This window comes from Phoca vitulina, unplaced genomic scaffold, assembly GCF_004348235.1.
Source record: "Phoca vitulina isolate PV1807 unplaced genomic scaffold, GSC_HSeal_1.0 scaffold33, whole genome shotgun sequence".
NCBI classification, from domain to species: domain Eukaryota; kingdom Metazoa; phylum Chordata; class Mammalia; order Carnivora; family Phocidae; genus Phoca; species Phoca vitulina.
This window is the reverse complement of record NW_022589736.1, coordinates 9,102,856-9,129,570: the sequence shown is the minus strand read 5'-3', so window position 1 is coordinate 9,129,570 and position 26,715 is coordinate 9,102,856. Positions and strand designations below refer to the sequence as shown.

Sequence of the window (26,715 nt, the reverse complement as noted above, 5' to 3'; positions counted from 1 at the left end):
GGGAGCTGTGGGGGACCAGCATGGACCCCTGCACCAGGGGGGAATGCCCTGAGGTTGTCCGATCTCCTTGACCTCTGCATCCTGGGTGAAATAAAATAACACCTCAGCCCGAGCTGAAAAGCCAAACAGCTGAAGACACTGTGGTTTGTCCGCTCTTCTTTTTCCAGCATGCCACTTCGTATTTATCCCTCCTTCGTCATTTTCTAACTAAATTTCAAGCTTCTCAGTGTTAGGAGCTGCATCATCCGCTTGCTCTTCATTCCGTGTAGATTAATGCTTAACATGTGGTATTTAAAATACTACTGAAGGGTTGAGATTCGTGTGCACTTTGCAGCCGGGAACATTGACTAGACTAACCACGTTTATCAGATTAACCTGTCTAGGTTAACATTGATAATGTGAGAAGATGGGTATCAACGAAGGATAGCTTGCTTAAAAGGCACCATAGGCATTTTGCTGCACACAGTTCTGAAATTTTCATTGCTTAAAGAATACACGAGAGCAGTTAGTAAAAATCGCTTGTTAATTTTTGCTGAAGACTGATTGTATATGAACATCTTGGGGCTAATTTTTAGTGTCACAATTCTCTGACACACTGTTTTTCATAAGCCACTGAAAAAGTATTATGAATTAACAGCAAAAATTGGAGGTCAAGTAAATGATCAGTATCAGTAGCTGTTACTTTTTAACCTGGCAATATCTGTCTTTGAAACAAAATTTTAGGAGCCCATAGGCTACAAAAGGTTTGTTTATTTGTTTACTAATTAGCAATAATAAATAAAAGATCCCTTTTTTGGCCTTTACCTGCCAGTCCGGTCTATAACCTGAAGCTAATCATGGACATAGACCACTTGGATTTGAATCTGGCTTCTCTGGTGAGCTCTGTGTCCTTGCTTAGATAACTTAACCTCTCTGTGTCTTAATTTTCTTACTGTAGGATGGATGCTCCCCCGTAGTCTGTTGTCAGGAGAAAACGGTAATACAAGAAAGTGCTCACAGGTGCTTATTTACAATATGCTGTGTTGTTACTGTTTCTCTGCTTGATATCATGTGCTAACCCAGGTTATTCTCAGTGCAGAGTGCCTGAATGGTAGTGGGGGAGGGCAGGAGCTCCTCCTGGGTTCTGGAGAGAATAAAGCTGATGGAGAACAGAAGTTGATGTATACATAATCTCTTTTACATTGTCATTCCGCTGAAAATAAGGTTCCCTGAAGAGCGATTGTTAAGGTAGGCTGGTAAGACAGTCCTCCAATAAAATGAATGGCATTTTACTTCTGATCAATATAAAACTACTTTAGGGCAAGAATAAAATGTGTAGCGATGAGTGTAGATGGGAATGACATTGCCCGCGTTTCTTAAACGAAAGTTTTTCTGTAAGCAATTTAACTGGACCTCAGTACATTTAAATAAACAGTATTTCTTGAATGTGACAGGCATATTTGTGAATGTACTGAGGATTTAGTAATCCCTCCTGATTTCAGGAATAACATCGTTCTTGATCCAATAATTGTGAGGTGTGAATGATTCTCTAGAGCTTTGCAAAGGCCAGAATGCATCTTTCAGACCACAGTGAATTTTCTATTATCTCTCAGTAGATAATCAGTTTTGTGAATCGTCTTCAGGGGCCAGGAACTCTCTTTTTTAACATCGAGAATGATTAGCTGGTGTTTGCGTAAATGAATGCATGTACTCTCACTGCATTAACAGCCCAAAGCAAATGGTCTGGGGCGATTAAATTTGTTTTTCAATGAGAGTATCTGTACCTTTTCTTGTACATGAATATGGATGTACTTATACACACACACACACACACACAGAGCTCAGAAGGTCTGTGAATTGTCTTATTTGGAAATTTACAGGCATTGAATTCTTTAATTATCATAAAAAACTCCATCTTTTAGGCGTGTCAATGACTCCCTTTGCCTTTTTGGATGTGACTTAGATGCCTAAATCCAGTATTTTAAGGCTAAATTTACCAAGCCACTTTCCCATAATCTTTTCTTCACCCTTCCAAGTCATGTGCTTTCCTGTTCCAAATTAAGATTCACTCCTGTAAGTCCTCAGGTCGCCATCATCATGGTAGTAATGATTTTTATATGTTGCAGTAAAAATCTTCCTTCTGGAATTTCTTCCAAGGCTGGATCTTTAATAGCTGTTCTTTGTCTTTTTCCTTCCCCCTCTGATAATGTCATTTGTGTGTTTTGTGTGTGTGTGTGTGTCTTGTGTGTGTTGTGTGTTATGTTGTGTGTTATGTGTGTGTTGTATGTATGTGTGTGTTTGCATGTGTGTGTATATGTATGTGTTGTATGTGTGTGTTTTGTGTGTGTGTTGTGTGTGTGTCCTCTGCATCATGTAGTACTCTGTGTATGTGTTGTGTGTATGTGTGTGTGTTTTGTGTATGTGTGTGTGTTGTGTGTGTGTCCTCTGCATCATGTAGTACTCTGTGTGTGTGTGGTACCTTGGTGGTATTTAACATGCTTGTTGAGTGAACCATAGACTATGGAATTGGAACGAATATCAAGAAATGGTCTAGTTTTGGACATTTCTTCAGCTTACTTCAGTAAATACATGTCAGGGTCTTAATAGGATGAGCGGGGAACACACACGAGAGAGTTCGGGCCTGCCTGGGAAATACGGCACCGAACATGCGACTCCCTGTCCTGTTTGTTTCAGGGTCTCCAGGGGCTGGCTGGAGGTTTCAGGGGCCAGCCCCCTGAGCAGATACTGTTCTGCCTCTTGTAGTACAAAGTTTCTGACCTCATCACTCATGAAGGACAGAAGCTTTAGAGCGGTAGATGCACAGTCATAATCAAACTCATGATCCTCATATGTCTTTGCTCCTAGATTTTAGAAGTTTTCGTTGTGTTGACTTGCCTTTGACGCGGGTAGTCATTGAAGGATCGTTCTTTTTTTTTTTTTAATTTACTTATTAAACAGTGACTTTGAGAACGTGGAAGGTGGGGCTGGGGATGCAGGAACGCATTGCATAGTTGCTGGGCTTGTCTCTGAAATGGAGAGTTCGCGTTTAAGAGGCTTTTCTGCATGGATGTGGATTATTTGAGACCAGGATATAAACGCCTACGTTTAGATGCAGCTACTTCTCATAATGTCTGGCTTCCTTTTTCCATTTATTAAACGATACGGTTGAAGAATTTTCACATAGTTTGGAACAAAAACAGATGCATTTCTGCAAGTCAGAGGTCTGTGTGCTTGCAAGTAATTGAAAGCTAGTAGAAGTAGTTTAAGATGTAGGAAATCCGAGCGGTGATTGACAACGAGAAGACTCGTTTGTAAACCTTTGGTCACTGAGCATTAGTCTTAAATTGCTTAAAAATATTTTATTTTATTTTTTTAAAGATTTTATTTATTTGAGAGAGAGAGAAAGAGTATACAGGAGCAGGGGGGAGGGGCAGAGGCAGAGGGAGAAGCAGGCTCCCCACTGAGCAGGGAGCCCGACACGGGGCTCAATCCCAGGACCCCGGGATCATGAGTTGAGCTGAAGGCAGACACTTCACCAAGTGAGCCACCCAGGCACCCCTCACTTGCTTAAAATATTTTAATGTCATTGAGATAAAATACTGTTAACACCATTTTAATTTTTTAAAAATATTGATGTCATTAATATTTTATTTTCATCTCACATATGGCCTTGTATGATTTTGATGTGAATGGTATATTTTTTGGATGAGCAGACAGAGAGAGATACTCGGTAGTTGACAGACAAGCACATGACCACTCCAGGAAAGAGGGAAGAAAATATGATTTCTGCATGAAATGATCCCCTCTTTACCTGGAGATAGAGTTTGATGCAGAATACACTGAAATCGTTAATGATAAACACAACACTAGCTGCAGCTCTGGAAGGAGGTTATCTGAGGAGCAAATATTTGCCCCTAAGCCTCGATGCTTTATTTCTAAGGAAAACAGCCAGTGCCTGGTCCCACCCGACAACTGTGAATAAAATAAGGCAGCTGTTAGGGGACATCGAGTAGGGTAGGGTTCCTGGTGCCGTAGAGTTTTCAACACAACACTGGAATCAGTGATGGAGAAATCTGGTTAGGGCTTGGAGCATATATCCAGGAGGGGTGTAAAGATGGCTAAGGACTTCAAGTCAGTGGTCAAGGTCAAACTGAGATCCTGGGATGTAGAGAGGGTCTGGCAGCCCTGTGTCAGCCCTACTTGGAAGGCTGGCTCTGCTCAGTGCAAAGGTAGGAACAGAAGTATCTGGGGCAAAGAGTGGGCACAGAGCTGAAATCAAGAGGGGCTGAAGACCAGTGGGTAGACCAGAAGCCCAGAATGTGGTCAGGAATGGCAGACGGCAGAAATAGAAAGGAGAAACAAAGCCAGGTGATGGATCGAATTGCAAGGAGAGCGCCAGGGGCTGAGGCAGCCAGAAGTTACACAGTTCCTATTATTGGTGAGCCACATCTCGAGAATGTTTAGCCTTGTCGCTGTGAGTAATGAGAGGGAACACGGCAGCAAGGAGGGACATCTGATAGCAGAGAGAAGCAGAACTTTTGGGAAAACCTTCCCTTCGTCTGGGCCATTTATTATACAGTTGACCCTTCAACCGTGTGGATTTGAACTCCACTTAAACGCAGATTTTTTTGATAGATACAGTCGAGTGCTAGAAATGGGTTCTCTCCATGATTTTCTTACTAACATTTTCTCTAGCGTACTTTATTGGAAGAATACCGTATATCATACAGACAACATACAAAATATGTGTTAATCGACTGTTTATGGGGTCGGTAAGGCTTTTCTGGTCAGAAGTAGGCTCATAACTTCGGGGAGTCGAAAGTTATGTGCAGATTCTCAACTGTGCGGGAGGTTGGCGCCCCTAACCGCCGCGTTGTTCAAGGCTCAGCTGGAGTTACACATGCGTCCTTTGTACCTGAGGACATTTCTGTCTTGTCAAGCAGGAGAATGATGACTGCTTCACCCTGTTAAGTATATTCAGGCAAAGTGTATGTTATATTACGATTTGGGAGTAATTCCTTCTTTCAGAAGGGGAAAGGTTTCTTGTACTTTAAAGGGGAAAAGTATTTGCACAACCCACTAATGTGCCTCAGTTCCCACAGATGGTGAGATGGGGGGGTGTTGAAGTCTGACAGGAACTGTGACATTTAATCTTTTCATTCAGGTATCAGCTTGTGCTTTTCGGTTCAAGTTTACCGCTTTTGTCTCATCCCCCGGTGGTTTCTGGTCCTGCCTTGGCACTGTGGTTGATGTGTGTTAATATGCATTAACTCTCTGTACTGTTTCTTTGATTTTTTTTTTTTTTTCTGAGCCAGCTTCCCAGCCACTGTTAAAAATAAACGCTATAGGGGCACCTGGGTGGCTCAGCCGGTGAAGCGTCTGCCTTCGGCTCGGGTCATGATCTGACCCGACGCCAGACGCCTGTTAAACTGGGGGTGTTGCTCATCTTTATTGAGCAGGAGTCGGGTTCTGATCGGGGTCCTGGGATCAAGCCCAGCGTCAGGCTCCCTGCTCAGTGGGGAGTGTGCCTCTCCCTCTGCCCCCCCCACCCCGCTCCTGCTCACTAGCTCCTTTTCAAATAAATAAATAAAATCTTAAAAAAAACCCTGCTGTATTACCAGTATGAAACAATAAAATCATCTCCTGCACTTAAGAATATTTCCTTGTGTTTTGCCTCATATGCATTTGATTTTTGTCAAGTGCCGGTTGTTAAGTTCTTAAGGAATTTGTAAAGGTCGAGAACGGGCTAGCCCTGTCCATGAGTTTTTGTCATATGTCGCACACTGAACACATCCCTTCTCGTCGGTCACCCCCTCACCCCGCCCCCGGATGCGGCGCCGTTGGCTTTGGCCAGACCCAGCATTTATTGCGAGTCTGCACCTTCTTTGGTGACACAGTGGAGTGATGGGGAGTGTTGTAAGCAGGTCTTCTGTGGTCTCCTGTGCTCCACCAACTGCACCAACCAGCTTTTGCGAGGGGAGTAGTCCCAGCCCCACGGGACTCCACGCGACGATCCTGAGTCGCGTGTGGAATGACATCCCTGAATTAATTAAACATCCACTTTAGATTTGCAGATAAAAGAAAGTAACAGGTCCCTCGGTATTTGTGTACTTCCCGGCCAATTGATGTATTTAGAAATTGCAGGATATATTTGCAGCTGTTAGGCCCTCAGGGACGGGCTGCAAATACGTTTATTTATCCACTAGCTTTTATCCAGGCGGTGAGTTATGAGATGACCTCCATCTCAGCAAAATAAATCCTGGTATCCGGAGTCCAGCCAGCCTCATCTATTGCTGGACAGGGAAAGTGGATATTGAAATTTGTTTTCTTGGGAAGGCAGGAAGGCTCTGTCTTGCACACATAAGGTTCCTGTGAGTGGGTTATAAAACTGCCAGACGCCTATTAAACTGGGGGTGTTGCTCATCTTTATTGAGCAGGAGTCGGGTTGTGATCGTGTGCAGGGCTGTGTTGGACCTTTATATGCACGCATTCCCAGGATCGGCGGCTTACCACCAGTACCTGATAAGCTGTATGCTCTTGGGCGAGGAGACAGGGACGAGCGGTGTCAGCCACAGGGTCTCCCCGAAGCCCTGCGAAGTAGCTCCAGGAGCAAGAGGCCACGTTTCCTGAAGATGCGCCTGCTGTGTATTGCAGATGACTGATTGCCTCCATTATTCTGCGTGGTTCTGTTAGAGCACCTAGGAAGATCAAAGCAGGGCAACGTGAATTTTTTTGCTTAGTGTAAATTTAAGCGTGGGCCACAAAGCCTTGTGTCCTTCCCTCGGAAAAGCAATTTAGCCCGCAGAAAATAATTAAATCCGCAGTATCGTGTAATAATGAGAAATTTGAAACGGCGAGGGTTAATTATTTCAATCCGACTTTAGTTACCCAATAAAATATTTAAGGAGAGCGTCCAGACAGCGCCCGAGTTAATTTACAATACCATCAGCTTTCAGCGTCTCTGTCCTTTTCCCCCCGCAGGATCATGCAGATCTGCGAAGCCATTTCTTCACAGTTGGGATGAAGCTAGAAACAGTGAATTTGAGCGAGCCGTTTCATATCTGTCCTGCATCAGTGACCAAGGTGAGCTTCCCTCCCTTGCTCTCCGCCTCCCGCCGATCTGCTCACAGTGGGCCAGATGGAAAGTGCTGGTGCAGGGGCAGGCCACAGTGCAGTGAACAGGACAGCACACCAGCCGGGGAGCACCTTCTCCCCTGGCCGTCCTGTCCTAAGTGGCCCTTTTGTCACTGGTCACACAGGGCCAGGCCGGTCACGTGCCTCCTGTTGCAGCAGAGATTGGGGTTAATACAACACGGACAGGACTGTCGATGAGGGTGTCCCTGAGTGACCTGGAAGGAGGTGCAGGTGCGCAGCTGAGTTTACAGCAGTGAACTCGGCCACGAATATGTGCCACCTTCTGTGGTTGGCCAGGGTCATATCCACGCGTCTATTTGTTCCCATTCTCGTAGCACGAACTGCTCGGCAGTTGCACACGGTAATCATTGCAGTAGTAACTTGGTTCTCGTCCACTGACAGTCCTTGGTGTGATCGACTTGCATTCGGGAAATGCCGGCCAGGGACCCTTCTCCAGTGTCTGTCCCCACGTCCGCTTCCTTTTTGCCACCGGCTTTTCCTTCACTAAAGGAAGAGCCTGCCTCTCTGTTTCGCAGATTTGAAATGAAATTACCTTTGAACGTGAAGTTATTTTTACGACGGGCTGATGGTCTTTCAGATTGTAATTTCCCTTGGCCGTGCAGATAATCTCACGGAAGTCACCTGTGGAAGTCATGGAGTACGCGTTTCCACCTTAAGTGTCCTCTAACAGGTGGCGGGGGAAAGCGAGAAACCCAGCATTCTTACCCAGTGTGTGTTTTAGTTAATGGCCTTTTGTGAGGGAACTTAATTAACGGTCCAGAAGTCAATTCCATTTTAATTTCTTTTACCAAGGAAGACTGGATTTGTTAACACAGTGATGAGTGTCTTAGAGTCATTTTGTATGCTCTTTTTTAAATTCATGATTTGGTAAAATTGAGAAATACAGTGGTGATAATGTATTTCAGAGTATGGAAAATGGTTATAATCATGGAATGCCTTTTTCTTTCTTTTCCAAATATTTTTTCTTTAGAACATAAATTACTTTTATGTAACGCTTACAGTAATTTATGTAAAGAATAACTGCCCGCCCGAGAAAAATACTGACTTAGGCTTTGCAGTGTGGTTTTTGGGGTTGCAATTTATGCCCTCACAGTCATACACCGTGCATTAAAGCCTTTTTATTTAAATTGACCTTTGGGGTTCTTGAATGTGTATTCTGGTAGGTGCACATTTTCCCAGAACTGATGAGTGGTATCTTGCGGAAGCCTGGCCAGGATTTCCCTTTGTTCCAGCAGCAGCCGATACGGTGAAGTCAGCTGCCGGTTTACCTGGATGCATATTACCCTGTCCTCTTTCTAAGAGGCTAAGTGTCAGCTTCGCCTGGTGTTTTTACAGTAAAGGAAACAGGTGCAGACGTGCTGAGTCCTGTCAGTAGTGAACTCACACTTCCATGCCTGTAAATAATTGTAATCGATCATGTTAGAATGTGGCATGCTACTTATGGTTAGGTTCAGCCCAAATATCCTTGTCTTGTTGGATAGATTTCCAGTAACAGTAGTTTGGTTTCCTGATAAATAATTTTATCTCTAAATAAATCTTCTTGGGGTTGGGGCCAGGGAGGATATTTTCTCTGATTTTTTTTTTAAGGTACACTTTTTCTTTTTCATTTTAGTTTTTCTTACCCTTTTTACCAAAGATAACACACTCAGTCTTTCAGTTCTGCATGCATCCCTTTTTCTTCTCCTATTGGCCTTCTGTTGTAGAACACATGGATTGAAATGTGGGCTTTGGCCTCTTAGCACGTAGATGGGCATGTCCCCAGGTTCAAGACTCCCTATGTAGAGTGAAATATCAGGATATTCCTAATGTAGTCGGTATTTATAATTAAACACATTCCTCCTAACATTGGAAAAGGTTTTAGAATATTATGTTTGAGAATATAACGTTGCACTGTTACTACTCATCATGATGAAATTTTCATTTTCATTTTCCTCGAGGCTTTTCTTCATGGCACACCTGTTGAAGGAATAAATAAATAACATTAAAGCCAATAGACAGGAAAGCAGTTAACTGTGTCACAGATCCTGGAGGAAATGCCCAGCCTTTAGCCATACAGTGAGATGATAGATTGTTTTTGGTGGTCCAGAACAGTATGGTACTGACAGATGTTGATGATGATGACCTATCTGTGTATGTGAAATCTATGTATTGTTTAGATAAACAGTCTTGGTTCTGTTTCTTTCATGGCTAGCTCTGAGCCACATAGTCTTGGGCCGGTTGCTTACCTGCTCTAGGTTTTACTTCTGAGACCTGCAGGTTCTAGACCCGATCAGTGTTTCTGGACACGTGAACCATAACTCTGATGGATTTGAAGAAACTGATTTACCTATTTTCTGAAGTACGTACACACGAATGTGCATTTTAATAGGTTTTAGAGATTCCTTAGTGCACATCCTTACAGGGTCCAGTGGTGCTAAGAGATTCAGCCACCAGAATCCCGCACTTTTAATATACATCTGTGTGTGTGTGTGTGTGTGTGCCCCGTGCACGCACATATGAGACTCCATCCCATCCCATTGGCATTTTTAAGCACTATTCTGGACACTGGGAATGTAGACAAAAGTCCCTGCTTTTATAAAGCTTATATTTTAATGGGGTGGCGGAGACAAACAAAGTCAGTAAATCCATATAGAATGTTACGTGTTCAACGCTAAGGAGAAAGACACAGCAGGGAAGGGACGAGCGGAGGGTGGAAGGCCAGAGTGCGGGATGTGGTTTTAAATCAGGCTGCAGGGAAGATCTCTCTGGGAAGGTGAGGTTTGGTCTTTTGCTCTGTAAAGTCTACTTTCAAAGGCAGACCTCAGGCAGCGCAACAATAGCCGTTTACCGGAATTAGCATGGAGAAGAACAGAAGTGAGTGCACTCTACTGCTTTGCTTTTAATTAGACTGCTTTCAGAAGATACTTTGGAAATGAAGCAGCCAGGAGTCAGAGCTTTAGTAAGTGTTAGGGTTTCCTAAGCAAGACTGGTTTATGTCTGTCGAGCTCGTAAAGTGATGCCTTTCTCCCTGGCCTGTTTCACATACTAGGTTCTTTAACACCATCATGCTTTAAAGTGCTGGGTCCATCTCGGTTTTGCTTTCTGCTCTTCCTTGTTCCTAGTTCTTCACTGATGTTTTCTTTTTCCCTACATGCAGTGGCTGTGTGTGCAGTTCCTGTGTACAAAGCATTTTCTGTGCATTGTGGGAACACCCTGATGAGTAACAAAGAGGAGACTGCCCTCAGAGGATCTGTTGGGGGAGACCGATTTGGGATCAGCCCCCAGGAAGGAATGAGGACTTTCAGGACAGAGGTGCAGGGGTGAAGCTTTGGGGGCACAGAGCAGGGACCCTACACTCGAACCGGAGTGGTCAGGGAAATGTTCCAGCAGCACTGACTTTCAGGATGCACCTTGAAAAATGCACTGTGTTTTGAAAGAGCTTCAGCACAGTGGGTGTTGAGGCTGGGAGGATGCAGGGATGTGCCTGGGGGTGATTCTTCTTGGGCTGGAGCCTGGGGTCATTGCAGGGCGGGGAGGCCGGATGAAGCCAGAAGTCCCCAAGCCAGCTGGTGGAGCTTCTTGAGTGATCTGGTGTGAGCTTATGGGTCCCTGCTGTGGACAAGGAGAAACCGCTGACGTTCCAGGGCCCATCTTGGCGTTGCTGTAGGCCTGGCTTTGTCTTCCTGCATAAGTCTGGTTTTCTTCCAGCCCTGACTGTCGGTTGACTTCTCTAAAGTCACCCATGTTGTTTCCTTCTCTGTTTTATATGTGTCCTACTCATTCGCTTCTCTTTCCATTAAAATGATCGGAGTGATCAACTCTTAACTGATTAGCAACTGGATTAATTTAGTAATATACATCGAGGTGCTGGTTTGTGCTGAAATCATTTTGATGAAATGTATTTATTGCCTTTGGAAGCTTGCTAGCATTTCATACTAGCTTCACATGAAAATCCCACGGAATTAACCCTCGGCTCTGTGGTTTGTTTTTTCTTTCAGGTTTTTAACAATCATTTTTTTCAAGTGACTATTGACGACCTAAGACCAGAACCTAGTAGACTCTCAATGCTGTGCCATGCAGATTCTTTGGGGATTTTACCAGTACAGTGGTGCCTTAAAAACGGAGTCAATCTCACCCCTCCCAAAGGTTCGTATTCTGTGAAAATGGGCAGGGTTTGGGTGGTTCAGGAGGGCGTCCTACTGTCACTGAAGTGTGCCTTTGTTAATCTCGAGAAGTTTAGGTTGTAAACGACTTCAGCATCGTGGGAGAGGTGTGTCTGGCAGGTGGCTTGACACACGAGTCTATCCCAGCTCCCTCCCCTGGTGAGGTGCGTGACTTTGGGCTTCTCCAGACGTCCACTTCTGTCCACCCCAGTTCCCTGTTGGTCATCGTGTGTGCTGACAGAGGGCACAACATTGCTAGGTGATCAGCGCTCAACACTTAAACGTGTCTGAGAAGTGGCTTTAAAAATGCAACAAGGGGTGCCTGGGTGGTTCAGTTGTTTGAACATCCGGCTCCATCTCAGCTCAGGTCTTGATCTCAGGGTTGTGAGTTTGAGCCCCGCGTTGGGCTCCACGGAAGAAGCATTTCTTTCCATTTTTATTTCCAATAATTTAAATTTTCCCCAGAGCTTGGTCACGCTCTGATAGCCAACAATTTGATGCACTAACACATTAAAATAATTCAGTGTGGAGCCGTGTTGCACATAATTTCAAATTGGGACCATGTACCGCATTCTTGTTGGTAAGAACTGCGCTTGTGGTTCTGTAACGTGGTTTGCTGTCCCTGACAGTTGTGATGTTCATGCAGGGAAGAGAGCAGCCAGATGGAAGGAGAGGGGGTGGGAAGGAAAACAGAGGGCATGATAGAATAATAGAAGATGAAATGGGAAGAGATGACCTAGAAGAATAAACCTTACAGCAGGATTTTAACAGCGACCCACAAATAATACAGGGGTTCTGTGCTGACCTTTCCAGCTCACCAGGGACTGGATTATGGGTAGTGTTCACCGTGCTGGGAGGTTAACGCCCGCACGTTAGGGTCCAGAAGCAGCCTTTCATCATGCTGCTCCTGCCTCACTTGTCTGTCCCGAGCTCCACTGGGCTCCCTCCCCCTGTCCTCCACGGTCATCCCCACTGGGGAGACACCTGCTGAGTGTTGCCACCTCTGCCATTGATCCTTCTCATTAGAGGGCTGTGGTGGCAGAACGTGGTCTTGTTACAATGTGGTGAACTTTTAGAGACCACTGTTTGCCCTGTTGAATATGCCCGACTCATTTCATCCTCAAAATGAGCATGGCCCTGGGATGGGACTTAGTCGCAGAGAGCTTCTGTGACCGGCCCAAGGCCACATCACATGGATGGTAAGTAATAGCGAGGGGGTCAGCATCCTGATTCTGTGTGGCATCGTGCTGGTCCTCACAGGTGACTCTGGCCAGATCGCACTTCAGTCCTCAAGACTGTCAAATGGGACACCTGCGGGATTCTGCAGGTGCTCTGCAGGGTCAAACAATGACGTGAGTCTAGGTATCTTTTTAATCCTGTTGGTCCTACAGGTTTTTTATTCTGAACCATCTTGTGGTAGCAGATCAGGGAAGTCTTTTTCTGCTGCAGAATTTAATAGCAGGTCACTTGCTGAGTTTGAAAGTCCCATGGACCATCTCTACTTCCTGCTGACTTGTGTAATCAGAGCATTTGTACGGATGGGTCCACGTCATTGAAGAAAGACTTCTTCTAGATACCTGAAATGCTGCGTGGTTGCACTTTCTAAAGTCCTAAGTAGTAATAAGATCCCTTTAAGAATTTAAAGAAAAAAATCAGTTGGGTGAAAAAAGGGGGAAAATATTCGTATATGCATATACGCTGCTTGATTATTCCATTAGGCAGCGGTTAAATATTTACCAGATTTTTGGTTTACCAAAATGTTTACCAAATGTCTCTAGGTTTTTTTAATATTTTTTTATGAACTTTTAAGTGTTAGAAATGTGTTTTAGAAAAGAGGTTGTTGGCATAATTTGGGTATTTATTTGGAAAAGGGGTGTGCCTATTTGGATAATTGCATTTCATGATATTTGGAGAAATACAATTGGAGAATTACAGTTCTAGGGAATAATTTTTCCAAGTGCCTGTGGTTATATAACAGAGTCTTGGCTTTAATTACTGAGCTCTCATTGTTTTGTGAGAGTATGTTTGTTTTATATATTTATATATATGTTTTGCATGTAGTAAAATATATTTATTTTTGTAATTAAAACGAATTAAAATTGAGAGGTGGTGTTGGAGGTTTCTGTAGTGGTGATTTTATGATTTCCTTGTGAGGTAGCTTGTCACACGTCTTATGTGTCAACAGCAGGGCTGTGGAGCATTTTTTTTTTTAAAGATTTTATTTATTTGACAGAGAGAGACACAGCGAGAGAGGGAACACAAGCAGGGGGAGTGGGAGAGGGAGAAGCAGGCTCCCCGCCGAGCAGGGAGCCCGATGCGGGGCTCGATCCCAGGACCCGGGATCATGACCTGAGCCGAAGGCAGACGCTTAATGACTGAGCCACCCAGGCGCCCATGGGCTGTGGAGCATTCTGTAGAATTTTTTCAGACACCGTTCTTTGCTTTCTTAATGTATGAACATAGACGCTCTTCTTTCTTAGAAAAGTTGTTTTTAACTTAAATTCTGAGCTTTATAACTTAGAGTATGTAGGATTTATTACACATGTTGAGAAGTGAGTTTCATTGTTTTCTTGTGTGTATGTTTTCCATGAATGTATTAACATCCTTTAGATTTCTGTTAGAACCATAAACACCATTCACAATTACAACATGTTGCCTGATCCCCAAAAGATACTATCCTACTCGCTCCCCAGTGGGAAGCCGCTGATGAAACAAAAGATATCTGATGGTCTGGGGGGAGATTTGCAGAGAACATAGACCTGTATTGACATTGTTTTGACTCTATTTCTTAATTAAAAAAGAAAAATCTGTCTCCAGACTTTAGAGACAGATAGTGTGTAAGCTAGAATGGATGGGAAGGTTTCAATAGGTCTCTGTTGAGAGCAGGTGCTTTCCTGGTAAGCAAAGGACAGAACCTTGGAAGTTTTACTCCATTCATTTAAAACCAGCACACAACAATTCAATATTATAGGCACTATAAAAAGTGATCAGGCAAGTAGCTAAATCAGCTAACCAGAAGTGTATATTGGTTATCAACCGTGACTTGCTGTTTTTAAACTATTTAATTAACCTCACTGGCATGTCACATCGAGGGTGAGCCGTAGAAGGAGAGAGGTAAACATCCCACCCAGGGGATATTAGGAGAAAATATTAAGCCTTTACTTCTGTTGTAAGTCTGTTGTACAATGGGTACACAAAGGCTGAAAGTAAGTGGCTTATTCGAGCACTTTGTCTCCACTATTTGGCCATCTTAGTAATAGGCACATACACTGTGAACATGATTTAAGAAGTAAAGGTGTGTTTTTCATTATTATCAAGACGCAAAGTAGTGACCCCTAATTGGTATGGTCTTTACCTAAAGAAAAACCTCCGATGCTGACTGATGAAATTACCCCACTTTGTGATCTGCTGTATTTCAGATGTACCAGAGGGGACAGAAAATAATAAATACCCACACTCCTGGAACCAGTGCTGGCATTTGGCCACGTTTGAGTCAGATTTTTTAAAAAATGAAATAAAGCATTATAGAGTAGAATAGAAGACTGAGTCCCCTACAACTCTCTGTGCCTCACATTCCACATCTATTCATTGGTGAATCCCGTTGGTACTTTTGGGATCTGACTGTGTGTCATCACGACCACCCGGTCCAGGCCACCATCAGATCTTTCTCTTGGCCTAATGCAGTGGCCTCCTGAACTCCTGAGTGAGATGGTCAGGCTGGTGCTTTTAAGATGTACATCATGTTAAGATCGCCATGTTAAAATGTCCCTCCTGTCCAGAGCCTGCCACCACACTCGGTGGCAAGTGCAGGTCATGGTCCCAGCCTACAGCTCCCACTAGTTCCCTGTCTGGCCTCATTTCATAAGATGCCCTCCACCCCCATCTGCCCAGACCCACCGGCCTCCTTGTCTTTCCTGGGACATGGCACTCTGATCCCCTTATGTTGTCTGTCCTCCTCCTCCTCCTTCTTCAGTCTTGATGGAGGTGCCCCCTTTCCGGGGTGGTCTTCCTTCACTGTCCGGTTGAGTATCAATTACAGATCTCTCCCCCCAACGTGTATCTCCTTCCCTGCGGCTTTGCTGCACAGAACTTTTTAGCATGCCAGATACAAGTAATACAGATTTTACTTCTTTGTCCTGTTTTGTGTGTGTCTCTCCACTAAAGCGAAAGATCCAGAGAGCAGGGATTTTTGTCTTGTTCTCTGCTCATCCCCAGTAGCTAGACTAGTGTGGCTGTTGGTCAGTATGTGTTGAGCGTTGAATGAATTGAAGTCCTGCCTTCATTCTGTGCTCCACCCTTCCTCTCTGCCATGTCTCCACCGCCCCTTCCATTCTCCCCCCATCCCATACCCACCTTCCTACACCTGTTACACTTTTACTGCATCACTGCGAGGCTCTCATTGTTTGCTTGACAGCAGATCTTTTCCGATATGTGTATACATAGTATCATGCTATGCCTCTCTTTATGTAACTTTTACCCTGTAGCATCTTGCAGATCTTTCTCCATGTTGATGCAGTCAATTATTTATTCACTTTGCCTGTTGAAGGAACAGACCTTAATTCTTGAAATCCATTTCCCGTTGAAAGACTTTGAACAAAGGTCTTTCCTGTTTTCCGTGTTGTGAATGATACTCAAATGTGCATATTTGTACATGTGCCCAAATGGGAGAGATCTCTCTGGGGATATACCCAAATGTGGGATTGCTGGAGCTTCCATTTTGCATCCTCCTCACTACTATGATTATGCCTTAGGCTCAAACATTGCCATTTTGATGGCCGTGAAATGAGTCTCCTTCTTTTGCTTTGGTCCCTAACCAGTTCAGTGGAGCAGTTCATCATGCGCTTGTTGACAATTTGTATTTCATTTGTATTGTTGATTATATTTTTTGCCCTTCTTCTGTTGATTATAGAAATATTTACGTTTGAATATGAATTCTTTCTTCACCATGCACTTCACAATATATAATAGTCTAGGCTATGGCTTGTCGCTTTGCTTCTGAATGGTATTTTATATGAAATATGAAATTACAATGTAGTCAAATACTACCGATCTTTTCCATTATGATTTGCTTATATGTCTTTGGAAATCTTCTTTTACTGATGTTCTATGTTTTCTTTAAAAATCTTGCAGTTTCGTTTTCTGTATTTAGCTCTTTAACGTACTTGGAGTTAATTTTTGCATGGCATGAGGGAAGAAAACAATTTTATTTTTTCGCTGAAGTTGAATTGGATTTTCAGATTCACCCATTGTCTCAGCATCATGAATTGAATAGTCTGTGATTTCCTCTCTGATCTGTAATGTCACCACTAGCATACAGCAAGTCCCTTAAGGGGTGAGGACCTTATCTGTTCTTATTCTGCTTCGTTGGTCTGTTAGTCCATCTCTGCATAAATACGTCACTTTTAAGAGTTGATTTTCCTTTATGTCTTGAAATTCGTCAGGTGAATCCCTCCACTTTTTGTTCCTTTTCAAAATTGTCTTGGTTGCTTTTGGCAGGTTATTTTTGTATTTTGTATTTTAGAATCAGTTTGGAAGACACTATAAAAAACCCCATTGGATTTTAATTGATACTTCATTATATCATCTTTTTATAACTTTAGGTCTTCTGCTGGAGTTTTTCCTAGGTACATTGTCCTTTTTCTTGTTGTTGTACATAGTTTTTTTTTATTATTATTCATTTGTTTTTTTTTACTGACTGTGGCCAGTATAATGGAATACCACTGGTTTTTGCATGTTTATTTCCTACCCAGCTGCCTTCCTAAAGTAGTGTGTCCCCAGAACAGTTTGTGTAAGATACAGGTGATCTGGCTCTTGAAACTAGCTTGTAAAACCATCTGGGCTGGTGCTGTTTTAGTTTGTGTTCTGTTGACTATGAATTTATTTCCTTGAGTGGTTGTAAGTTTAGTCATGGTTACCACTTCTGTTTGAGACAATTTTGGTAATGTATATATATTTGCAGAATTATCTGTTTTTTTTTAAAGATTTTATTTATGTATTTGACAAAGAGAGAGAGAGAGAGAATGAGGGGAGTGGCAAGCAGAGGAAGAAGCAGACTCCCCGCTGAGCAGGGGGCCCGATGCAGGGCTCAATTCCAGGACCCCGGGACCACGACCTGAGTTGAAGGCAGATGCTTAACCGACTGAGCCACCCAGGCGTCCCCAGAATTATCTGTTTCAGCTGTACTTTCAAGTTTACTGTCAGAGTGTTTTGTTACGTCAAACTTATTATTTGAATTGTTCAACCATTACATATTCTCTATTTTTATTTTTGTTGTTTGTGTGTATTGTTCTCGTCTGCTTTGATGCATAAAATGTTTGCACAGCATCCTGTTATTTCTGTAGGATGCTCCATAGTGGAATTACTGCTTTGTTCTCACCCCAGCTCACTCTGACCAGCCCTGCAGTCCCCCCGCCTTGCTCTTTCTAGAACATTCCAGACATGGTCCTGGAATTTCCCAATTGTTGGCCCCTCCCCCTGGCCTGCCCTTGCCCCACATGGCCGCAAGTCTTGCTTCTTCAGTTCCTCAGACTTTCAGCTTTTCCTCAAGACTTTCATCCCTCCCTCTGCCCCTTCTCTGCTTCTCTCTATACGCTCTGATCATCTGACTTTTTATATTTGTGCATTATGTGTCTCCTCTCACTGAAACGTAAGCTTGCCTGGGTAAGGGTTTTTGCTGGTTTTGTTCACTTCTGCATGCCTAGTACTGGAACCGTGCCTGGCACGGAGCATGCACTTAATAAGTGCTTTTAAATGATGGAATATGTGAACGAGCAAATGGCTAGTGGAGAGTAGACACCTTCTTAAAGATTTTGACACATTGCCCACTTGGCATCTGCAGCGGTTTTTTGAGTTCTGTGCCTACCAGAAATGCATAAAAGCACCTGTTTTCCAACAGACTTTGCAGTGGTAGATTCTTATTATTATCTTTCATTTTGCCAGTCAGGTAGATGGCAAAGATGATATTTTTTTGCTAATGGTATTTTTGAAGATTGTACAATTTTTTTTTTTTTCGTATTCACTCAGCATCGACGAGCAGCTCTTACTCTCTGTGTCTAAACCACCATGATTATATGAGGTTGTCATGATTCGCTTCCTGGTGTTAAGGAGAGTCCTAACCTCCTGTAGGAACTGGATAAACTCAGGATTCTGTTAGCAAATGAGAAGCTGGAGGTTGGCTCTTGGGAGGTGGTCATGGTGTATCCCCCATGTGGAATTAGCTCTTGATTGATTGACTACTGCCTTATCTTTTAAAATGGAGCAAAGGTGCTACACTTTCAAATAGTTTTTATTGAAATAATTTATGATCATTATTGAAAACTTGGAAAATACAAAGAGATGGAAGAAAAAAATATCCACAAGTCCCACCATCCAGATAACCATGTTGATATTTACCATTACTAAGTTTTCCTTACATTTCCTCTGGTCTTTTTCTTTGCATACTTTTATATAAATTTGATAATTCTATACATGCTGTGCCAGGCAGTGTTTCCATCTAAACCTGTAGCAGTAATGTTTTCATTTTTTTTTTTTTTTACAGACTATGTGCAATTTCCCCTATGATTCACATGGACCTTCGATGAGTTTCCTTTCACTTCTGATTTGGGGATGTAAAGTGGTCTCCATCCCCAGAATTACCAATAATAATGCCATTGTATCTTAATGTAGGATACTTTTTCAGTTTTTAGGATTGTTTTTAAATTGTTGTGAAATTGCTGTCAAAGTTCGTGAACATTTTTACTGCCAAATTGTTTTCTAAAAGGATTATCCACTTGCAGGACCAATAGTAATGTTTGCAAGTGGGGCTGTTTTGTGCCAATTAATTTGTATCACAAGGAAATGGGTCAACGACCTGTTCTCTTTTGGACCTGTAACAGTTGGAACTTCGTTCAGAATAAACACTAATAAAAGCTTAAATAACTCCAGTGGCCATGGTTCAACAGTCCCCTGGGGCAGCTTGTTGCAGATTTTAATAGCCCGAGGGGTTTTGATTTCCTTTTATTTTCTTTTCCCCTCTGCTATTTTCCTCCCTCCTGGTTTTACAACATGTTTTCCTAGCCACAGTTAAGCCTCAGTACTTCTTGTTCTGTCTTTGTTGATTAATGAGTATAATTGACCCCTGTTGTCTCTATTATACAAACCAGAGCAATTTGTTTTTGTGTAGCAGTTATATTCTGGGCTGTCACAAAACTGCCTTACAAAGAGCGAGCTCATTATCAGCCTGAAGGAAAAGAATTTTAAGTGATGAAGTGAATATAGGTCCCTAAGAGGAGGAGGAGAAGTCTAGGCTGTTCAAATGTTCAAGGAAATGAAAAGCTCTGGGGGCAAAATCATCCATTGTTGCATAGGTACCCAGCAAGACTTGGGTTATATCTTAAAATTATTAGATTAAAAATGGCTCCCCATAGAGAGAGTCTGGAAGACTGGATATAGAAGGGTTGAATGTAGGTCTAAGAAACCATAGAGCATGATATTTGATGGAGTGGGTTGAAGCCCCTGGGAAGTTCATGGTTATAAACATGATTATAGAAAGCCCAGCTAAATGCCTCTGTAGGGGGAGTAGAGGTGACTTCTATGTTGGAAAGTTTTATCTGACCATAAAGAATACCCAGATTTCCATGGTATATCAGAAAATGGCTTGTCATTCATCTATATTTTTTTTCCTATTTCCCCTCTTCCCCCATGATCTTGATGAAATTTTTGTCTGCTCACGAAAGTAACTAAGCAGCAGAGGTCCAGGGAAGAGACATTGAAACGGAAGGAGATCTTGGCCTTAGCAAAGTCAGTCTGCCACAACCCTAAACAAATGGGGTCCTTCTGTTGCAGGATTCATCTTGTCTTCAGCTATTCCATGGAGAGCTTTTAGGAATTATCTTGTTTCATAACCTTTCTTTATCTACCCTGCCACACTTTTTTCATAGGAGAAGAGGAAGGAATTTATCACAGAAGGAGGGGAAAAAATCCTAAGTAGCCACGGTAAAATAATGAATAATGGTGACTCTGAATTATGAAATGCAACAGCTAGAGGTACCTTAAAGATCTTCCCTTTGTTTTGTGAATAAGGGAAGTCAGGCACAGAAGATTCCATTTGCTTTCGCCTTGTTTCACGCAGTTCCTGATAGAGCTGGCTCTAACATCCCAATGTCCTCCTTTTATATGTCGTGTAGATTCTCAGCATTTTGAGCTGTCTTTTGGCAAATTCTTCTGTTCTTACACATTAATGTAAAGATTTGATCCAAAACAGCTCCAGAGAAACCATTCTCAAAGTGGAGGTTTCATTAATTGTAAAGAAACTTGCATTATCTTGTCTAAAACATGTTTTGTTTATGAGTGTTCAGAAAAAAGTTGGTTTGGTCCCTTCCAGAAACCTCTGATGAGGGGGTCCCTTCTAGAAACCCCTACCAGAACTCTCCATCTGGCTCTGGAGAGAGAGGTGGGGGGCAAGGGCAGATGGAAAAACTTTCAGAATCTCTTTGAAACTCTAGAAAGAGTACAGCATCTCAAAACTATAAGACTTTTTGTCTCCTTGTTGGAAAGAAATGAGGAGTTGTCAGCCTTTATAGAATGACCGGCATGTCTTAGGAAGAAAGGAGGGTACTTCTGTCACTGATGGTCAGCAGGGGATGGGAGGGCCAAGGGTCAGGCCCTGGGCCAGAGGAGGACAGGTGCTTTCTTGGTTAACCCCATTCCCATCTTCTAAAGAAACTGGGTAAATTGAGCTTCCTTAATGAAAAGAAAATACTACCTTGTACTTGGGAGTACAAATGGAGGTAGGAGGCAACTGGTATCTTGACTTTCTTCAAAGAAGAATTTCTGGAGTCACTCTGCCGCTGTGGGATTTAGTAACTACAAGTCCCCATGTTAAGTGAATTTGCAGGTGTAGGATTTACGATGATATGGGGAAGAGAAGATGGGGACTTGGCTCAAAAACATACTTAAGAACTCCCTTGTGGATTTATTTTCCATTAAAACCATCAAGAGAGAACACTCAAGTGAAGGTTATGGTGACATTTTACAGTTTCCTTTTTATCCCAACTGGCACTACACTCTTCGCTTTCATTGCTATCCTTTGTTCACGGGAAATGCAAATGACACTCACAGGAAGAGGTGTTGTGCTATCCAGGTTAAACTGTACACCCAGTGCTGTGCTTACTTTATGATTTGGAACCGTTTTCTCTTCCCACGACCTTCCCAAGACCTTCTCCCATGTCTTGTCATGGTGGTCATGACAGATATACTCTTAATTGGGGCCCTCCTGCCACGTGAAATGAATAAAGAAGGGAAAAAACCCACTGTGGTAAGATCCGTATTGCATTAAGTTTAGTATGTAGGAATAAATGTTTCTCGAGCTCCTCCTTCCGTGTCTCTGATGTGTCCCCAGAGCCTCACCCGGAGAGGCCCGTCTTTGCCGATTCTCGCTTTCCTTCCTCCTCCGCGGTGCGATCCTAAAGCAGGACTGCTGTTGCCCTTTGTGCCTTTCGAGGCTTTCTCGGGAAAGCCTCAACTCCTTGTTTGCTATTTGTTCTACCTTCTGTTACTCTTTAAAAAACCATCCCCCGGGTGGTGTTTTCCAATAAAGTCTCATGGTTTCCATGAAGATATTGAGAAGCAAGTTCACGTGAACTCAGGATTTACGTGGAGGGAGTTATTCCTGTATATTTCTGCGAATGCATTTTGCCGTTGTATGGTGTATAATATCCTGTCTCACCTCTTCTCCCCCAAAGCAGATCTGTCCCCCCTCCCCCGGCATGTGCTGATGTGGGTAAATTCCACCCTTTACCTGGTTTCAGGCCCCACATTATGATAATGATGGTATACCTTATCAGAATTTAGTACTTTACATTTTCCCACATGCTCCTTAGAAAATCTGACATGCTGTCCGGAATAGGAGAGGACTTCGCCCTTTGGGGCCCTATTCTTGGACCGCTTATTATTTTAATGAGTGACACACTCTAAAGCTGTTCATTTGGTCTGAGCTTTAGCCTGATGAACGCTGTTTTGTCTGTGTTTCATCCTGTACAGGTTACCCTGGCCAGGACTTCGACTGGGCAGATTATCACAAGCAGCATGGGACAGAAGAAGCACCTCCCTTCTGCTTCAGAAATGTAAGCAGCTTGGTTCTTGCGACTCCTTTTATCACCATAAATTTTGTAAGTTGCTTTCTATTCCTGAGCAAGATTAGAGTGCTGCTGTGTACCACAGGATCGTAAAGCTTTTGTAGTTTTGAAAAAGTCCTCTTTCAAGGGTTGTGTATCTGCGTGACTCTGGGCTGTAGTAACAGATCCACCGCTAAATGTATGGTGGTTCCGGATAAGGTCAGTCAGTTCTCACTTACGGAAGGGTCCAGTGTGTTCCTGATGAGTGCATGCCTCCGGTGAGCCTTTGGCTTCATCATCTGAATCTAGTGAGCAGGTAAGGGAAAGGGGTGAAAGAGAAGCTAGTCTTACTTCTAAACACTGTAGCTGATATTGACATGTTACTCCATTCACCTTCCATTGGTGAAAACCAGTCCCTCGGCCACACCTGCCATGAATGAGGCTAGGAAATGTGCCATGGCCGTGTGGCTTTTTGCAGCCAAGAGTCCATACTAAGTCAGCCAGGAGTCCATACTATAGAGAGAGGAGGACACGTTACGTATGCACTTGCTGTGTGGAGTATACTGTTGATAAGCCCATTGATAGGAGATTCTCTGCTCTTGAGGTATAGTCTCAATATATGATCATCAGCTTCTTTTCTTGGATTATTTCAGTAAGATGCCAGTCAGTTCTCTGCTTTGCTTACTTTAAGCCACTTCCTGGTTCAAATAGAGCTGTTGGCCTGATGGCCCGTAAAATAGCACTGTGTGAGTCCGTGTGTGTGTGTGTGTGTGTTCACACGTGTGTACTTGTTTAGTTGTAGGAGTTGGTTGTATAAAGCAGCTTATAAATTATTCATTGAGACCTTATCAACCCTAGGAACTATGAAAAGAGATCTGGATTATTATTTCTGTTTTGAGAATGAGGCGTAAATATATAGCTTCTTGTGTTAAACATGCATTTAGTTATGAAAGTTAATTCTTTATGCTAAAAAAAAAAGATTCAATCCTCCGACTGGGGACTGCAGAGAGTACAGTGCAGACAGCCCCCAAATCAAAGACTTTCTGGACATGTGCTCCTAGAGCTGCTGATTCCTTGCCACCCCCCCCCCCCCATAATTTGTACTGTGGGGCTAATAGCATACGAGAACTAAGAGGCAGAGGGGTTGGCTTCATAGAGAAGCTCAAGAGTGAGCATAAGTCAGAGGCGGATTTTGAAGAATGAAGTAGGTTGATCAGCGGGCCGGCTTGTACTTACATATGTGCAAACACATCAGTGGCAGAGCTGGAAAGCAGGGCTCCAGAAATGACCAAAGGGACTTTCTCCTGGCTGACACTGCATTTGCACAAAGGTGGTTCTGCAGCATGGAAAGATCTGTGTGGTGAGTTGAGGAGGTAGGACAGGGACACCGTGGAGGCACGCCACCATGAGGATAGCCGCGGGTCAGCTCCCGGGGCTTATCAAGTCCCAGTGCGTCTCACTAGACTTTTCACCACAGTGACATCACTTGTCAGAGTCCTGGCCTCGTTGCCTTTCACTTAGGATCGTGGAAATACTTATCAAAACATCCCCAAACCCCTCTGGAGTTGCGCTTTCTACCTGACAAAAGAAATATTCCTTCCCTGCCTCTCCAGCCTTGGGAGGGAGGAGAATCCTGACGTGTCCCCTAGCTTTGGAGGTGGGGAGTTATTTCTTCTCTGACAACACAGTTCCACCGCAGCCGCTTTCCATCCGTCCGTCTTCTGCTCCCGTTCCATCAGCAGCTGGCTATGTGCAATTTAATCGTGGAGCAAGCAGCCACATCCCCAGGTGGCCTCTGAGCTTTCAGGATTTAGCTACCAAGATGAAATCTCTTTTAATGAATATGCTGGCATATTCATTAGGAATGCACTTGTTACAAATATGGCCCGTTTTGTTTCTGGCCCTCCGTTTATTTAATCGACAGGATTGTTATCTGCCTGTTGGCGTGTGCATTGCATTACCGGTGCTTTGCTGAATTTTGTTAGCTTGCTACAAGTGCTCTTTAATGGAATGCTTATTATGAATTCATTTTTTTCTTTTTTTTTTTTTTTTTTTTTTTTTAAAAGATTTCATCTATTTATTTGACAGAGACACAGCAAGAGAGGGAACACAAGCAAGGGGAGTGGGAGAGGGAGAAGCAGGCTTCCCGCTGAGCAGGGAGCCCGATGCGGGGCTCGATCCCAGGACCCTGGGACCATGACCCGAGTCGAAGGCAGACGCTTAACGACTGAGCCACCCAGGCGCCCCATGAATTCATTTTTTTAATCACACATCTTGTGTGTACTAGAGGAGGGGTGGTGTGGAAGTGGATTTCCCGGGGGATGTTTAACAATCAGAAGCAATGCTGAAATGGATTGACACAGCCAAATGCTTAGTAAAATAAACTCACAGGTAACAGTTTTGCTATTGATCTTTATAAATTACCCTCAAGCAGTGAGTTGAAATGAAAATAGGTTATGCGGTTGTAGTTTTCCCTTATTAAGTAGGATAAAAAACATTTTGACTTACTTAGAGGCTTTTCGGGCAGCCTGTCGAGTTGTATTATCAAAAAGAAGCTCAATACATAGTATGTGTGGATGAGGCAGGATGACTTGCAGAAAAATAGCCCACCTAGAATTTCTGTGTTTCCTATTTCCAAAGAAACATAAAGGAAAAGTGCAAATTGCTTTCTCAACATACGCTGGATAATTTTGTTCTGGTTAGATAAAGGTGTAATTGCATTTGCAACTTAACCTGTATAAAAAGAGACGTGAATGTGAATAACCTTGGTGTCTTCCCATGGGTCATGTAAGGATGTAATCTCTGTTATTTACAAGAACCTGTTAATCTCAGTTTATGTATTTCAAAATAGATATATTACAGTATTGTAACATCTGGTTGAAATTTATAGTAGTGGATGATTTTGGAAAATCTTATATTTATTTAAAAATAATGCTAGGAGGGAGTTTTGCTTTGAGTATTGGCTGAGCTCATGCTGAATTGATCCTCTGGCAGATAGCAACTATAGACTCTGGACAGGATACCAAAACAACTACCTTGGGGGTGTGGAGAATGAACAGAAGTGAGAAGATCTGGAGGGGAGCAGGTGCTTGGAAGGAACATTATGGGGTGATTGTGTGATTTTTTTTTTCAGACTTTTTTGACAGTTGACAACGTATGAGATGACAAAACCAGTAATATAAAAATTACAGTCTTTCTGGCCTGATGAACCAGATAACGGAATTTGGGCAACTGCAACTGTTGGAAAGTGAGAAGAGTCTCAGATAGGGAAGAGCCAGGAGAGGGAAGCACAGATTCTGTGTATAAACTCTGCTTAAATTTTTGGCTGATCCTTGGATTGTGTATTTTCCAGGCAAACTTCCAGGCAGCCTAGTTAAGGACGGAAGACTGAGCTGAGGTTTGAGCTCCTTCTCAGGAGACAGAGTGTGTAGTTTGAGTCCAGACAAGTTAATTGCTTGCTTAAAACAGAAAACCACACTCTTGGGAAGAACATAACACAATCCAGAGTCTCTACCACATAACATTTTAAACATCCAGACTTCAGAGTTGCTCAGCCCATGAAGAAATATGAAAATTCTCAGTAGAAAAGATAATCAACAGAGACCAAACCAACATGACTCAGATGTTGGAATTAGCAGACATGTATTTTAAAGCTCCCATTAAAACTAAGCTCGGTGCAAAGCAGTGATTCCCAAAGTGCGGTCCTTAGGCCAGCAGCTCCAGCATCACCTGGGAACTTGTTGGAAATACAAATTCTGTGGCCTTACCTCAAACCAAATGAGTCACAAACTTTGGGGTAAGGCACAGCAGTCCATTTTTAAAAGGTTCTCCAGGTGATTCAGATGTACCCTAACGTTTGAGAAGGAAAACATGAATGAGAAGGTAGGAAGTGCCAGAAGAGAAGTAGAAGGTATAAAAAAGAGAAATTCTAGGACTGAAAAATAAAATACCTAAATAAGCAAATTCATTGGAAGGGCTTCCTAGCAGAATGGAGGTGACAGGGGAAAGGGTTGATGATTTTGATCCTATCTGAAGAACCGAGAGAAAAAGAAGCTTGGGTGTGGGGAACGAGAACAGAATCTCAGGGACCTGAGGGACGATATCATGTGTAGTTGGAGACCCAGAAGAAACGGCCACAGAGACTATGGAAGAAAAAATATATGAAGAAGCAATGCCCAAAAGTTACCAAAGTAGCTGGAAGTACTAAATGCACAGGTTCAGGAATCTCTGTGGGCCCCAAGTTAGTATAAATACGAAGAAGCCCAACCTAGTCAAACTGCTGATAACCAGACATAAAGAGAAAAATCTTGAAAGCATCCAGAGAGAAAATGATAGATCCCAAATAG

The 26,715-nt window shown here is 43.0% G+C and overlaps 1 protein-coding gene across 6 annotated transcripts in view; it reads left to right on the top strand.

The window, feature by feature from the left end:
* SFMBT2 (Scm like with four mbt domains 2) overlaps window positions 1-26,715 on the top strand; it is a 221,219-nt gene that overhangs the window by 129,484 nt on the left and 65,020 nt on the right. For all 6 annotated transcript variants that reach the window (XM_032425929.1, XM_032425927.1, XM_032425924.1 and 3 more), the window contains exons 8-10: window positions 6,961-7,062; window positions 11,112-11,259; window positions 22,296-22,378. In XM_032425929.1, coding sequence (XP_032281820.1) covers window positions 6,961-7,062; window positions 11,112-11,259; window positions 22,296-22,378 — 333 coding nt within the window. The remainder of the gene's footprint in view (window positions 1-6,960; window positions 7,063-11,111; window positions 11,260-22,295; window positions 22,379-26,715) is intronic.